Raw genomic sequence first — 14,828 nt, forward strand, 5'->3', positions numbered from 1 at the left:
GATGACCAGGGAGCTCCCCTGACCAATCCTTAACACTTTGGATTTAGTTTGTTATGGTTAAAAACCTGCCACAACTGCCTAGAAGTCTCTTCGGGGTTTCATGTTTACTAGATCATATGGCCACTTATTTCTTTTTTTATTTTTATTGCTGCTCACTCTCTATATGCTGCTCTCCATTACTATGTATGATAATCATTTTAGCTCTTCAGAATCTATTTTTTTGTTTCTTTTAAAAATTTTGTATTAATTTATTTTTAGTTTTTAACATTCACTTCCATAAGCTTTTCAGTTTTGAATTTTCTCCCCCTCCCTCCTGTCCCCCTTCCCCAAGACAGCGTGCAATCTGATATAGGCTCTACATAGACATTCCTATTAAACATATTTTCACATTAGTCATGTTGTAAAGAAGACTTAGAACTAATAGGAGGAACCACAAGAAAGAAGAAACAAAACAAAATGGAAGAAAAAAAGCAAATAGTATGTTGAAGAATTAATTGTAAGATTTGAAAGTTAGCAGGGGGGTTGGTTATGAAAGGTCTTTGAAATAGGAGAATTCTCTATGCACATACATCATTCTTTTCAAAGAAATCCCATTTTTTTCCCTCTTTGCTGGAATTATTTTCCTTTCTTTCTTCAAAATTTCATTCTTTTTTTAAAAATTAATTTATTTTAATTTATCAACAATCACTTCCATAAGCTTTTGAGTTTTAAATTTTTCTCCCCTTCCCTCCCTGCCTCCCTCCCCAAGACTGCACACAATCTCTTCAGAATCTATTAAATTCCATGTCTTGCAGCCATTTAACGAAAATGGCAGAATATTGGTGTTACAAACTAATGGACTTTCACTTCTGGAAGAAGGTTGGGATCATTAAAGGAACTTTGCAATTTCCTGAAGGTAAATGAAACCACTCTGTTCTTGTTTAATCTTGGATTCAACTTGTCCATTTATCTGTCCCCAACATATATATTGATGAGGTTGTCCCTCTAATTGCATTTCCTGACCTGGGCAATAGACATTCTTCTACGTGTTTCTGTTGTTTGGATGATTGGGACAAAGACTTCTGAATGATTATGGATCTCTTCTGTAAGGATTTGTAATGTCCTAGAGCTTGGGGGAACTAGCATGTCAACTACAAACAGGAGCATTTGGAGGACCTCATAATCTATTTAGGAAATCTCTCTTAAATTTGGAATTTGTGCTAGATTTCTTGTTGTAGTGGTGGATGCATTTGATGGTCATATTTCTCTCTGAACCAGGTTTTCCCTTTCAAAGTATATAAAATAATTATGTTATATAGAGGGGAGTGACCTTGTTGGAAGACAGCCTTTAAGAAAGTGCTTTGCTCTACCAAAACAATTTAAAAAAATACTCAAAACCATAAGCACAGTGGGACTTTGCATTCTCTACATGGCTGGTGTTGTAAAACCGAAAATTGATTTTAATTCTATTTTGCTAAGACTTAATCAAGCTAGGTTTAATATTCTCTTTCCTGCCTCTTCCCCCTTGTAAACTTCACCCACCTCCACCTTTGTAACTCCACCCATCTTTCCCTTTTCAGAGAAAACTGGTTAACCTAAAGGTCAAATCTTATTAATTTAAAATATTGTAGTAACTCCCATCACCAGACAACTGCTCCCATTGCCTGGGAACCTCTGTCTTGTAAGTCTGATCACAAGACTTTACTGTGGATAAAGAGGTTTCAGAAGGGGTGATCCAAATGATTTAATCTCTATTCTGACTATGTCACAAATAGACAATCAGAAGACATATCTATGTAGCTTGAAATTTTGCTGTGTCATCTTGTTAATTGATAGAAAATACCTCACTTGGGTATTTAGTGTTACTGAGGTAGTTAGTCACTGACCCATTTTGTTAGTAGATTTGAGCTGTTCTAAAAAATTGATAATGCTGGGAACTGTGTGTCAGTTTACTTTAATTTTCAATTGTTCAAATTTTCAAATAAAAATGGGGAACCACTAAATCATACATAAGGATCCCTATAGGCTGCATATTGACTTAAGAAACCACCTATTAATTTTATGTTTTGTGTTATTTTATTAAACATTTCCCAATTACATTTTAATCTGGTTCTAGCAGAACTAGGGAATGTGGGCCAGCTCAGAGGTGTGGTATTTTACACCTCTGCTCTACATCTTTCAGCCAAATTTGTGATGGTAAATATTAGGTTTATTGTGAAATATTGATTGTGAAAGCTAATACCTTTGTTCTGGATGCCCTCTACGCATGGTAGCAAGGAGTCCTGCAGTGAAAACAGTACTGGACCTGAAGTCAGGAAGACTTGCATTCAAGTTTGGCCTTGGACACTTACTAGCTATGTGATCCTGGGCAGTTCACTTACCCACTTTCTGCCTCAGTATCCTCATCTGTAAAATGGGGTTACTAATAACTCCTACATCCCAGAATTGTTGCAAAATTAAAATAAGAGTATTTGTAAAGCACTTTGAAAAAGTGTTAAGTAAATTCTGGCTATTATTATTATTGTTAGGTTGATAATTTTATAGTAGGCCAGTTTGCGATAGTACATCACACACGAAGTAAGTGAAATACTGGTGGGATATTTAGCAGTTAACCAAAGGAAGTTTATTTAGCCATACTGGGAAAAAGGCAGTGAAGATATAGCTCTGATTAGGCTGAACATAACTTCCTTGACTCTGTGTTGCCCATGATGGGCAAAAAACTGAAGGAGAAACTGGAACTTCTCATGGCTTCTTTGCACTTATGCAACCAGAAAGCTACATCAATGGACTGAGCCTTTAGTCTTTTGACCCAATGGAGTCTCTAGGCTGGTTTCAATAAATTTTATGGAAATGAATGTACCTATTTTACATGTGAGGGGAATGTTGGTAGAGTTCTTCCAACTACACATGTAGAAATAATTCGCATGTAAATTTTAGATAGTAGATAATATAGGCTCCCTCAGATTAATTTTTTCTTTTGGTATTAATAAGATCCAAGTATTTCCCCATAATTTTGTTATCCATACATATCCCTATGTAACTATAATTCAATGCCCTCACAATTGTTTTGCCCCCAGTACAAATCCTCCCCCACCCCCCCTTTCATTTGGTATAATCCAACTGCTTTTCCCAGCTTTGTTCTCTTCCATGCCACTTTTAGCATCTCTAAAAAGACATTTTGGATTGTGCTGTTAGCCCAAGTATGGCAGCTCTACTGTATTTGATGGTAAAAAAAAAAAGTTTATAAACTCTACTCTTGGTTGTTTTCCTTGCGTTATTTTCCCCCTTTTTTCTCTTGGAGGCAATGAGGGTTAAGTGACTTGCCCAGGGTCACACAGCTAGCTAGTAAGTATCTGAGGTCCGATTTGAACTCAGGCTCTCCTGACTCCAGGATTGGTGGTGCTCTATCCACTGTACCACCTAGCTGCCCCTCTAGCATTTTTTATTAAAATTCCCTTGGGGTGACTTTGCTTAGTTAGATCGCTCCCCAAGCTTTCTTTAAACTGATTTTGTGCTGAGTATGTTGGCACACACCTTTAGTCTCTGCTACTCTGGAGGCTGACTCTGGTGGATTGCTTGAGTGCTAGAATCCTGAAGTTTGATATCAGTATGGTGAATCACAGAAGTATAAAAACCCCAGCTTACTTTGAGGGGTGAATCAGCCCAGGTTTAAAAAATAAAAAATAATAGGGCAAGTTAAACCTTCTCCGCTGATCAGTATTGGGGTCACTGCACTTCCAGCCTGGGTGAGATAGATGGTCACAGATAAACAAAATGATTTTACCTTCCATTGTTTCTCTTTAATTCATTAGGTAATGCTGATCATAATCTTGCACAATTCTTTTCTGTAAGATGATGCAAAAGAATTTCTATTCTAAACTGGTGCTGTCTGGTGACCAATCTCTCTTTCCTCCGCCAGTCAGTCAAGTGTTTGTTGACTACCATCATTTTTAGCTCTTGTACTCTGTTACTGGTTACACCTCTGTATAAACTTCTAAACAACAGTTGACGTCTTTTCTCCATTTTTCATTACCAACAACATGCTCATGTCCCAGCTCTGCTACTTAATATCTTCTTTAGTCTGAACAAATCGATTCACCTATCTAATATTTAGGTTCTTCATCTAGCAAATGAGGGGATGGGAGTGGATAACCTTTGAGCTCCTCTCCAGTTCTAAATCTACAATCCTAGGAAAGACATTATACACATTGTAAAATTAAAAATTAAATTAATTAAAAATTTAAAAAAAAGTTTAATTGGCTCCTTTTGGTTTGATATCTCCGACATTTCTGGCTTTCCCCTTTCTCCACTGCTACCCTGTCTGAATTAGCCCATTAGATTAAGAACTGTAAAGAACCAGATGTTGTCATGCTCTGGGATATTCAGAGAGATTTTAAATTCTCTATCCCTGGAGATTTGGTTCATTTAAGTTAAACAATGTTTATTAAATGGAGGCTGGATTGTCACTGGTCCAGGAAGTTGGAGAGACATGAGTTGCACTGGACTGCTTCTGAGGGACCTTACACCTCTAAGATTATCTAAATCTGTGACTCTGGGTCGGCTGGACACTCTGGAAGGGATGAGGAAGAAATCACATTCAACTCCTCTTGTGTCGAGGCTAAGTTCTAAGTTGTATTTTCAACGTATCCCAGAGAACGTGAGACTGTGAAGGAGCGATATTTCGATACTGGAAACCTACAAAATCTTTCCCCTAACTTGCTCTTAAACCCTGACAGAAACAAGCTACACACCTTTCTAAGTAGACTCAACAACCTTCACCACTCGGGCTCCGTGGCTTAGTTGGTTAAAGCGCCTGTCTAGTAAACAGGAGATCCTGGGTTCGAATCCCAGCGGGGCCTTTATTTTCAAAACTCCGCCTACTCAAATTGTGTTCCCTTCGGGTGATGCTTCATCCCTTAGAATTTCATGCTTTCCTCACGGCTGGCAAACCCTGGGGGTCCACCACAGAATGGTACAACTTGAATCCGAATTATAAACCAGTATGGACAACAATTTAATTCCTTCAGTGCTCTCGGAAGAACAATTTACACTCCCAGGCATGCTGGAACTCAAGGTTGCCTCTGAAGATTCTTCCAACTCTAAGACTGTGACTCCTTTGAATCAGGGAGGATGGGGCACCCTCACAGGGCTACAACTTTCTGCCTTTCTGCTTTAACCTTTGGGCACTTGGGATCGGCGAGAAGGAGCACTTTCTTTCTTGGCTCTCTATCAAATAAAAGAAAAACAAGCTACGAGCACATAAGATGCTCCATGAGCTCATAACCGTGCTACGTGGGCCACGGATTGTAACCACGAGGCAGGATTGTAGAGAATTTAGGGCACAGAGGTGTTATTCTTCTATTGCCCGCTAGGCGGCAGAAGGAAACCATTCTAGGTTTCCCAAATTGAAGCCTGCTTCATAAATGATCGCAGAGACCATATATTTTCAGGGACCCAGATCTGACTTCTTGTGTGCATTAAATATAGCAGTATCTTATCTATCTCCCCCCATACTGGACAGTCTTGACTTTGTCTAGAGGCAGGGACATTCTTTAATCAGTGTCTAGTATAGAGCCTTACCCATAATAGGTGCTTAACATATACTTGTTCAAATGAATTGTATCCTACAAACCCAGGAAATGTGTCACAGGCTAATGAAAGTGACTTGGTTTTCCTCATCTTTAAAGTGGTACCTACCTCGCAGTGTGATTGTGAGGATCAAATGAGAAAGCTCATGTAAAACAATTTGCAAACCTTACATTGCTATATAAACAAATGTTAGCTATTAATACTTGAGTTGAACCTTGAGGACCAGGTAGAGTTCAATAGGGGTGAAATAATTAAGGCCAGGTCCACAGCAATTATATATATATATATATATATACATATACATATACATATACATATATGTGTATACACATATGTATGTGTATGTGTGTGTTTGTAATTGTATATACCATATATAATGTATTAAATTCCCAAGTATTATATGTTATAGATTGTTATATATAATCAAATGTAATATTTGGTGAAATTCAGAAAAAATATGCATACAATACAAGATCATGTTATATATTATCATTATATATAATTATGAATTTAACAATCAACAAACACAAGCATTCTAATACATTGGAAATACAAACTTCCCAAAGGTTTCTTTTTATGAGAAAAAAACAACAAAAGAGGACTACATGCATGCCTGACTTCTGTTACATAAAGTTTTCAAAGTATGTGTTAAAATTTAAAATACAGTAATAAAACTGTGCTGTCTGTGTCCCTTCCTGTTTTCCTTTTTTGTTTTCTTGTTTTCTTTTGAATATTTTATGGATGCTCTTTAATTCCTTTATTTTGTATCTCTATCACTATTACTAATTCCTCTCTCCCCAACCCTGCACCCACCAAGCTTGCCTTGTAACAAGTAAGTACAGTCACATAAAACAAATTGGCCATGCATGAAATTATTTCTTACTCTGTACCTTTAGTGCACCATTTCTCTGCCAAGATGCATGCTTCATCACCAGTCTTCTAAAGTAATGATTATTTTCTGTGTAGAGCAGAGTTCTGAAGCTCTTCAAATTCATTTTCTTTTACAATATTGTTGTCATTGTGTACGTTGTTTTCCTGATTCATATACCTCATGGAGCAACCATGGGAGTGGATTTGTAGAAGTCAGCCTAGCCATGCCCTGGGAAATGAACCAATCCCTGTGTGTGACATGGTTACTAAACTGGTAAATCAGGAGAATGCTGTAGATATCATACTTAGATATTAATAAGACATTTTCCAAAGTATCTATTATTATTTTTGCGGAAATGATAGAGCAAACTAGACTAGTTTAAGGATGGATCCAGACCTGGTGGAGTGTCTGGACTCAAAGAATAATCAGTGATGGTTCCATGTCAACTGGGATGGAGGTTGTTAATAGAGTGCCTCATGGATCTGTGCTTGGCCTTGTGCTGTTTAACATTTTTATCGGTGACTTGGACAAAGGCATAAATGACACACTTATTCAATTTTCAAATGACACAAAGCTGGGAGGGATAGCTATCATGTTGGATGACAGTCAGGATCTTCCCACTCCCCCAAAATGTTTACTGGCTAGGGATGAATCTAAGAAGAAATTTAATTGGCATAAACATAATCTCACTCCTGAGTTCAAGGAATCTATTTCACTAGTGTAATGTAGGAAGCATGATTAGACAACAGTATATCTGAGAAAGAGTTGGGGTTTTTAAAGGACCACAAGCCCAATATTAACAGTTTCACATTGCAACCAAGAAAGTGAATTCAATCTTAGGGTGCATTAAGAAAAAGAATAGCTTCCAAGAATAAAGAGGTGATAGTCTCATCATGCCTTGCCCAAATTAGATTACCATTGGAGTATATTATGTTCAGTTCTGGGGTCCTCATTTTAGAGAGGACTTTAATAAACTGAAAATTGGTCAGTGGAGTGCACCTTGGATCATAAAGCATTTTCAGACATTGCCATTTGAAGATTTTTTTTTTTAAATGAACTGGGCATGTTTAGCCTGTAGGAGAGAAAGCAGGTGGAAGAAAGATAGCTGTTTTCAAGTACTTGAAAGGCTGTCACATATAAGAGGGATTCAACTTCTTTTGTTTGGCTCCAGAAGGCAGAACCAGGAAGGATAAGTTAAAGTTGCAGAGGCAAATTTAGCTTGATGTCAGAAAAACAAACAAACACACTTCTAACAATTGGAATAACCCAAAGAAATCCCAAGAATAATAATGTCTTCTTCATTAGAAGTCTCGATGCTGAATGATCATTTGTCATGTGTTTTGTACTAGGGATTTTTTCCCCCCATGGGTTTGACTAAATGATCACTAAGGGTCTTTTTAACTCTGAAATTCCATGACTTTGATTTAGACTTGAAGTCTAGGAGTTATGTGGGATTTATCCTTCTTCCTCAAATCCAAATTCCAATACCAAATTGTATTTTTCTTTCATTTTATGCAATTTTCTCACATTTCACCCCTTCCTTCAATTTTCCCAACCCTAGATAAGAATAGCTAATATCTACATAGCACTTAAGACCACTAGGTGGCACAGTGGATAGAGTTCCAGGTTTGGAATCTGGAAGACTCATCTGCGTGAGTTGTATGACCTTTGGCAAGGTGCTTAATCCTGTTTGCCTCAGTTTCCTCATCTGTAAAATGAGCTGGAGAAGGAAATGGCAAACCACTTCCTTATCTTTACCAAGAAAACCCCAAATGGGGTTGTGGAGAGTCGGACACAACTGAAAATAACTGAACAACAACAAAATATAACACTATATAACATGGTAATGTGCCAGACACTGTGCTAAGCACTTTACAATTATTATCTCATTTGATCCTCACAACAAATCTGGGAGGTAGAGGCTGTTATTATTCCCATTTTACAGATGAAGAAACATAGGTAAACAGATGGTAAGTGACTTGCCTAGGGTTATGCGGCTAGAAAGCTTTTGAGGCCAGATTTGAACTCAGATCTTCCTGACTCCTGGCCACGTGCTCTATCCATTGTGCCACCTGTTACAAGAGATTTTTAACTTCTCTCTCCCTCTCCAGTCTCTTCCCACTTTACCATGTATGTCACAAAAGTTTCCAGAGAAAACTTCCTTACATGTAGATGTGATTATAATTATTTTGCCTGAAAATCTTCAACAACTCTTTATTGTTCTCTAAATAAAACCTAAACAGTTTAGCTTGGTATTCAAAATCCTCTATTCTCTGGAGACCTCTTGCCTTTCTAATCTTATCTTACATTAATTTCTTCCACATGTTCTATGTTCCAGCCAGACTGGGCTACTCCTTGTCCCCTTGAACACGCCCTATTCTTTCTTGCCTCCACACCTTTGCTCAGACTATTGCCTATGCTTGGAATTCTTTTTCTCAGAGCCCTTCCCCTATCTTTGACTTCTATCAAAGCCTTTTCTCACCCTCCTATTTGAAAATTGCCTTCTCTTCATTGGAACTCTCATAGCTCTTTGTACGTCAATGATAAATTTAGAATATCTATTTTATATTATAGTTATGTGGCTATATTTCACCTCTTCTACTACATTGTGTCAGAGACTGTTGTTTCATGCAAGGATCACTAGAACTGGGGTTAGAAAATCTGGGTTCAGGTTCTGACTCCATGATGTACTAGTTGTATGATTGCAAGCAAGTAACTGAACCTCTTTGGCAGCTATGTGGCACATTGGATAGAGTGCCAGCCCTGGAGTCAGGAAGATCTGAGTTCAAATCTGGCCTCAGACACTTCTTAGCTATGTGATCCTGGGCAGGTCACTTAACCCTGTTTGCGTCAGTTCCTCATTTGTAAAATGAGCTGGAAAAGGAAATGGCAAATGGGGTCATGAAGAGTCAGACATGAATAAAAGCCATTGAACATCATCTATAGCTTGGTGCAACAATATTTAACTTTGCCATTGATTGATTAAGAGGACTGAAAGGGGTAATGCCTATGATGTAGGATGGTCAGACATGGTCCTTCTTTCCTACTCCCTCCAAAGGGAATGTCAATAGGAATAGCCTGAGTGGATGGTAACTCCAAAAGCTAAGACTTCTAGGCATCAAAGGAATTGTGTCAAATTACAGGAGCACTCTTATCCAGTTTGCCCAATGGGATTATTCTCTTCATAGGTATGGATTGCTTTTTTTATTTTTACAATGGATTGTAATGTGCATTTTATTAGCTCATTTATTTTTTAGGTAGAGGGATAGCAGACCACTCATGGCCAGTCTGTACTTATGGGCAGGGACAGCACACAAAGTTCAAGATTAGAACAAATGGCTAGGAATCCAGGTGGTTATGCCACAGAAGTATCTTTGTCCTCACTCTACACTTTGTTTTGATGCCTGTATTTTGGAGTTAGGTAAATTCTTGGAGGGTGAGTCATGCCTCTTTATTTTGAATATATGAGTGAAATATAAAAGTAAGTAAAACTCCATATAACTGTAGTATGTTATATAGTCTCTAAGAAACTACCACTCTCAGAGTGTTACCCCAGGTTTGAGGCACTTTAAGGGTTAGAATCACTGAAGGCCATATAGCTCATTGACCCATACCTATGTAATTTTTTTTAAACCAGCCAATCAGGAGATACATTAGTTCAAACAAAAGCTATGTCCTCAAATACCACAGTAAACAAAATAATAAAAGTCCTCCATGCATACAAGGTATATATCCTTCCAAGGATTGCTGTATAACATGTGGAAAGGGCACACGTGAGTTGGGAAAACACATGGAGGTAACCTGTGTGACCAGAGACCATGACAGAAGGCACACATAGGGAACTTGTATGACCAGGGTACATGAATGGTCATGGCAAATCACTTATCTGATATTATAGGGCTGCTCATGTCCTCTAGTGATAACTTCACACTGCTTTCAGTTACTTTCTATTGGGCATCATGTCTCCATTTTCTCCTGGGTGCATGGCTCTGCTGGTATTGTGTTTGTTGCTGGGCATTGATCATTGCTGCCAACTTCTTGGATTTGCCTTTTCAGGGTTACCTTCAGCTCCTCTCTGCTAGGGTAAGGTGATTAGAAAGCCTTTCTCTGGTGGGTAGGCTGACAGTTATTTAGTCATACTAAAAGCTGTGAGCTACCACACCCAGGTAAAGGGCTGCTGAACAAAAGCAGGTGGACTGTCTAGATAATATCAAATCTTTTTTGATTCCTTGTATCTGGGGCTGAATCAAAGTGTAATCTCTGCAACAAGTTTCTGACTTAGGCAGATAAATTTCCTATAGTTCCTATTTGACCCTTTATGGGGGTCCTGTGTCACAAAAACCAATTTCATAGGACTCTGCCAAAGAAACTCTATAGGAACTAAAGGGAAGTTGGGTTACGAATAAGAGCTGATTTTTAAGATCCTCTCAGTATTGTAATGCAAATAGATTTGACCAATAACAAAAATGAAGGAGGCAAGGTCTTCATCCTCTGTCCACCTGGTTTTCCATTGCTTTGCATATTTTTCAGTAGCAACCTCCTCTCTCCCCACAACACTTCCCTTCCCCAAATTCGGTGCTATATTTTGGCCAGTGAAATCTTACTGTCTTCCAATGCAACATTATTATTATTACTTTTATTTTTTACTATAGATTCTTTGTGGACAGGAACCATGACTAATTCATATCTATATCTCCTTTAATGACAGAACAGTGTTTCCTTGCTAGGTGCTTAATAATTACCTCTTGAACTGAACTGAATTGAGATGAAAGCCACTGTTTTTGAGGAAAAGGAATATTAGGATGTTGTAAAGCTAAGCTTTAGAGGACTGTGATCCACATGATGAAGTAATAAAGGAAGATTGGGAGTGCCCTGGAAGTCAGCAGAACAGTGACAAAGCTCACGGAGACAGTAAGTATCCTTTGTTCCCTGATTATTTTTCATATGTATTCCTCTTCTAATAATTTAGTGACATTTCTACCACTCAGTCAAGAAGACTGAAAAATGTTGCAGAATTGATCGTTTCCATTAAGTGAGGGCACTTAACCCCTGGGAACAGGAGTGTTCTCATATCAGGGGGGCAGTTATACTCAATGAAGGTTGGAAATAAATTGCTTAGAAGTGATTCTCCTTGATACTACTGGAAATGTCAGTGTGACCAACTGAGTGGTATGGACCTGCTGAAATGTGACATTTTACAATATTAGTCACCTCCTTGTCTTGGGTAGGCTGTTTCTTAGACAGCTTCCAATGTGGGTTAGTTATAATGATCTTAGCAAGAAGTCACTGTGCTTGGACAAATTCAGAGGAGCTAGATGTACGTGGCTAAGTACTTTATGGATTAATAAGTAACCTCCATTTTAATTGGCTGATTGCTGCTCTCTCCCATAGTTCTTTTCTGTCTACTCTCTCCTGAGCTTTCAGGGAGTCATCTCAGCCTTAAAATGTCAGGAACAACTTGGGAATTGATTTTACTTCTGGGAATGGTCTGTTTTGGAGCAGGAAACTATGCATCTCAGTCTCTTCTGAGAGGTAGGATTGAGATGAGCCATGATTACCTGTATCTTTTTGTGGAAAGGGTCTTCCTGGAAATATGTACAGGATTCTGGGATGAGAACTCATCATTTCTTTGCAGAAGCTCTCTGGGGGAATGCAAGGGGCAAATTGTACCATATGAGTATTGCTGAATTTAATTGTTTTATGTTGCATTTCATTAATTGACATTTGAACTGGGGGTGGAAGACTCCAGTTGAACTACATTAAGATTTCTTAGTAAATCTACAATAATTTTCATCATTTGAATGTACTGCCCAATGGCAGTAATTTCTAATCATTTAATTAGGAAAATAGTCAATGTTTTAGAAAAAATTGAATACCTTAGACAGATGTCATGTATCAACCTTCTGGAAAACATGAAATTTATAGCTACTCCAGCTTTTTCAAATGGTACTTTTCCCTTAAAAAAATAAGCCAACAGAGCTTCTTGACAAATTCCTTCCTGATTGTCTTGGTGCCAACCTCCAGAACCATTATGTTTCCTGGCTTTGCTTCAGTGAGTTTCACTTCAGGAAATAGTATATCTCGATTTTAAAACATTACAAAAATTATTATAAAAGTCATTCAGATGGTAGCGATAGAAAATCAGCTTATATCATTGTTTAAGGATTGTCTTCTGTTCCAAAGGAGTTAAACACAGAAGAATTATTTAAAGGGAGGGAGTAAGGGGGAAGTCAGATCGTGGAACTCAGGCTTTATGGACGTGGTTCAGGTCTGAGGCAGGTTGTTATGATAAGTCTAGGGAACTGAGCTTGACCTTCAGTTTCTGCCAGTAAAGTCCATTTTCCATGTCTGTGCGGGGGAGACTGGGCAGTTAGGTGGTTCAGTGGATAGATAGCTGGGCCTGAAGTCAGGAAAACTCATCTTCCTGAATTCAAATCTGGACTCAGATACTTATCGGCTATGTGACCCTGGCAAGTCACTTAACCTTGTTTGCCTCAGTTTCCTCATCTGTCAAATGAGCTGGAGAAGGAAATGGCAAATCACTCCGGTATCCTTGCCAAGAAAACCCCAAATGGGATCACGAAGAGTTGGATAGGACTGAAATGGCTGAACAATGACATAGCAGAAACTCCCACACGAAGTATGGTTCCTCAATTTGTATCAAACTTCAAAAGTGCTTACTTCCCCTATTTCATTGCTGGAAGATGCACTGCACAGTGTACTGGAGAGCAAGAATTTATTAAAAAATGTGTTCTTCCAAAAAAAAGGTGGTCTTTTTACTCTAGAGAGGGCTCTACCTTTAAGAAAAGAAGCCGAGGAATGAAAGAGGGAATGTCCCCTCCCCTGTTGAACTCCTGACTTCTTTTTCCTCTCCAAAGCCCCCAGGCCCTGTCTGCCCTCATTTCTTTATACTCTCTAGAGGAGAAGAAAGAGAGATCCATGTAAATGGACAAAGTTATGTGGATAAATTAAGAATGTCTGATAATACTGAATGCCTTTGCTGACAATTGTGCTCCGAACTGGGTGTTTTGTTTTATTAACTGACAATGTGTTTATTAAGGGCTACTGGACAAGGATCATAGAATTAAGAGCTAAAATGATCAACTCATGGTGCCCAGAGGGCTGAGATTTGCCCGTGGTCCTACAGTTGTACAAAGAGGATTTGAACCTAGTTCTCTGACACAAATTCAGTGCTTTTTTTGGTTTGTTTTTTACAATATCAAGTTACCTTTCAAAGTTACATAAAAACACCATACACCAACCAATTAACCTGGTGGGAGGAGGAGAAAGATTATGCAGAAACAGAATTTTTCCTTTTTTTTTCTTTCCAGATTCAGTAATGATTATTTTGATAGATTTTAAATCCTTAATAGATGTCAGTTGAATGAAATGTTAAGTCAGGAATACAACTGTCAAAATAGACATTATTAAGATATATATAAGTGCTTCTTAAATCCTAAAGTGCTACATAAATGCTGTTAACTTTATTATTATTCATTGTCAAGAGAACTAATTAAGCATTGAACCATTTCTGCTGGGTGTTAACCTGGGAAAGTCCCCTGTGACCCTAGTTTCTTAATTTGTAAGATGAAGGAAGGGATTGGACTAAAGAAATATTAAAGTCCATTTCAGCTTTGAGATGCCTGTATCCTTATTAGTTTGGTGATCATTTTTGGACATAGTTCATTTCTGGAACCTATCCCTAATATATGAAGACTATCGTGATACTCCTGCCTTTGGAAAGGATATTGTTAAATTATGTTTTATGATGTGGAAAGGAAAGAAGAACAGACTAGTGACGATATAGTAAAATCGGTAATATGGATTCCTTAGGGCATGACCAAATCTTTCACATGATGGTTTTGATTGTTTCAAGGTATAAGCTCTGTTCAGATTCAGTTCTGCTAGATTCACTCAGGAATAAAGGTAATTACCTTAAAATGGTAATTACTTGTAAGTGGGTAAAATAATCAGTGGAACCCTACTTTTACGCTGGTCAATGGGATTTTGCTTGAACTTCTGGTTCAGGAGTGTTCTCTGCAAGACTCTGGAATGTTGGGGAGCTCATTATCTGTTCATGCTTTCCCTAGGTCACATGTGTGGACAGAGTGCAGTAGACAATCAGCCTTGGGATTACTTGGGTCATTTTAGTCGAATTGTTGGAGGAAGCCCAGTTGAAAAAGGAGCATATCCATGGCAGGTAAGTACTAGGCAATGACTTGCCAGGAATGAATGACCTCTCAGAAAAAAAAATGTTTGCAGTATCTGAAGGGCTGTCAGGGAGTTTGGGGCCAGGCTATTATTCTTTGAAAACATGCTAAAGTGTGTGTTCCTTGCTATGTGCTCTAGATGGGCTCCTAAAAAGACATGCATTCAAAATGAAATGCCA

The 14,828-nt window shown here is 38.2% G+C and overlaps 1 protein-coding gene and 1 non-coding gene across 2 annotated transcripts in view; both read left to right on the forward strand.

Annotated features, from left to right (window-relative positions):
* Positions 1-4,764: 4,764 nt before the first annotated feature.
* Positions 4,765-4,838, forward strand: TRNAT-AGU. Its single transcript has one exon. It is a non-coding gene; the product is annotated as a tRNA-Thr (tRNA).
* A 6,462-nt stretch (positions 4,839-11,300) lies between these two features.
* Positions 11,301-14,828, forward strand: part of LOC114034000 (ovochymase-2-like) — a 51,238-nt gene continuing 47,710 nt past the window's right edge. The window contains exons 1-2 of the mRNA XM_027849646.1: positions 11,301-11,350; positions 14,530-14,639. Coding sequence (XP_027705447.1) covers positions 14,535-14,639 — 105 coding nt within the window. The 5' untranslated portion in view covers positions 11,301-11,350; positions 14,530-14,534. The remainder of the gene's footprint in view (positions 11,351-14,529; positions 14,640-14,828) is intronic.

This window comes from Vombatus ursinus, unplaced genomic scaffold, assembly GCF_900497805.2.
Source record: "Vombatus ursinus unplaced genomic scaffold, bare-nosed wombat genome assembly UNPS02007822.1, whole genome shotgun sequence".
Lineage (NCBI taxonomy): Eukaryota > Metazoa > Chordata > Mammalia > Diprotodontia > Vombatidae > Vombatus > Vombatus ursinus.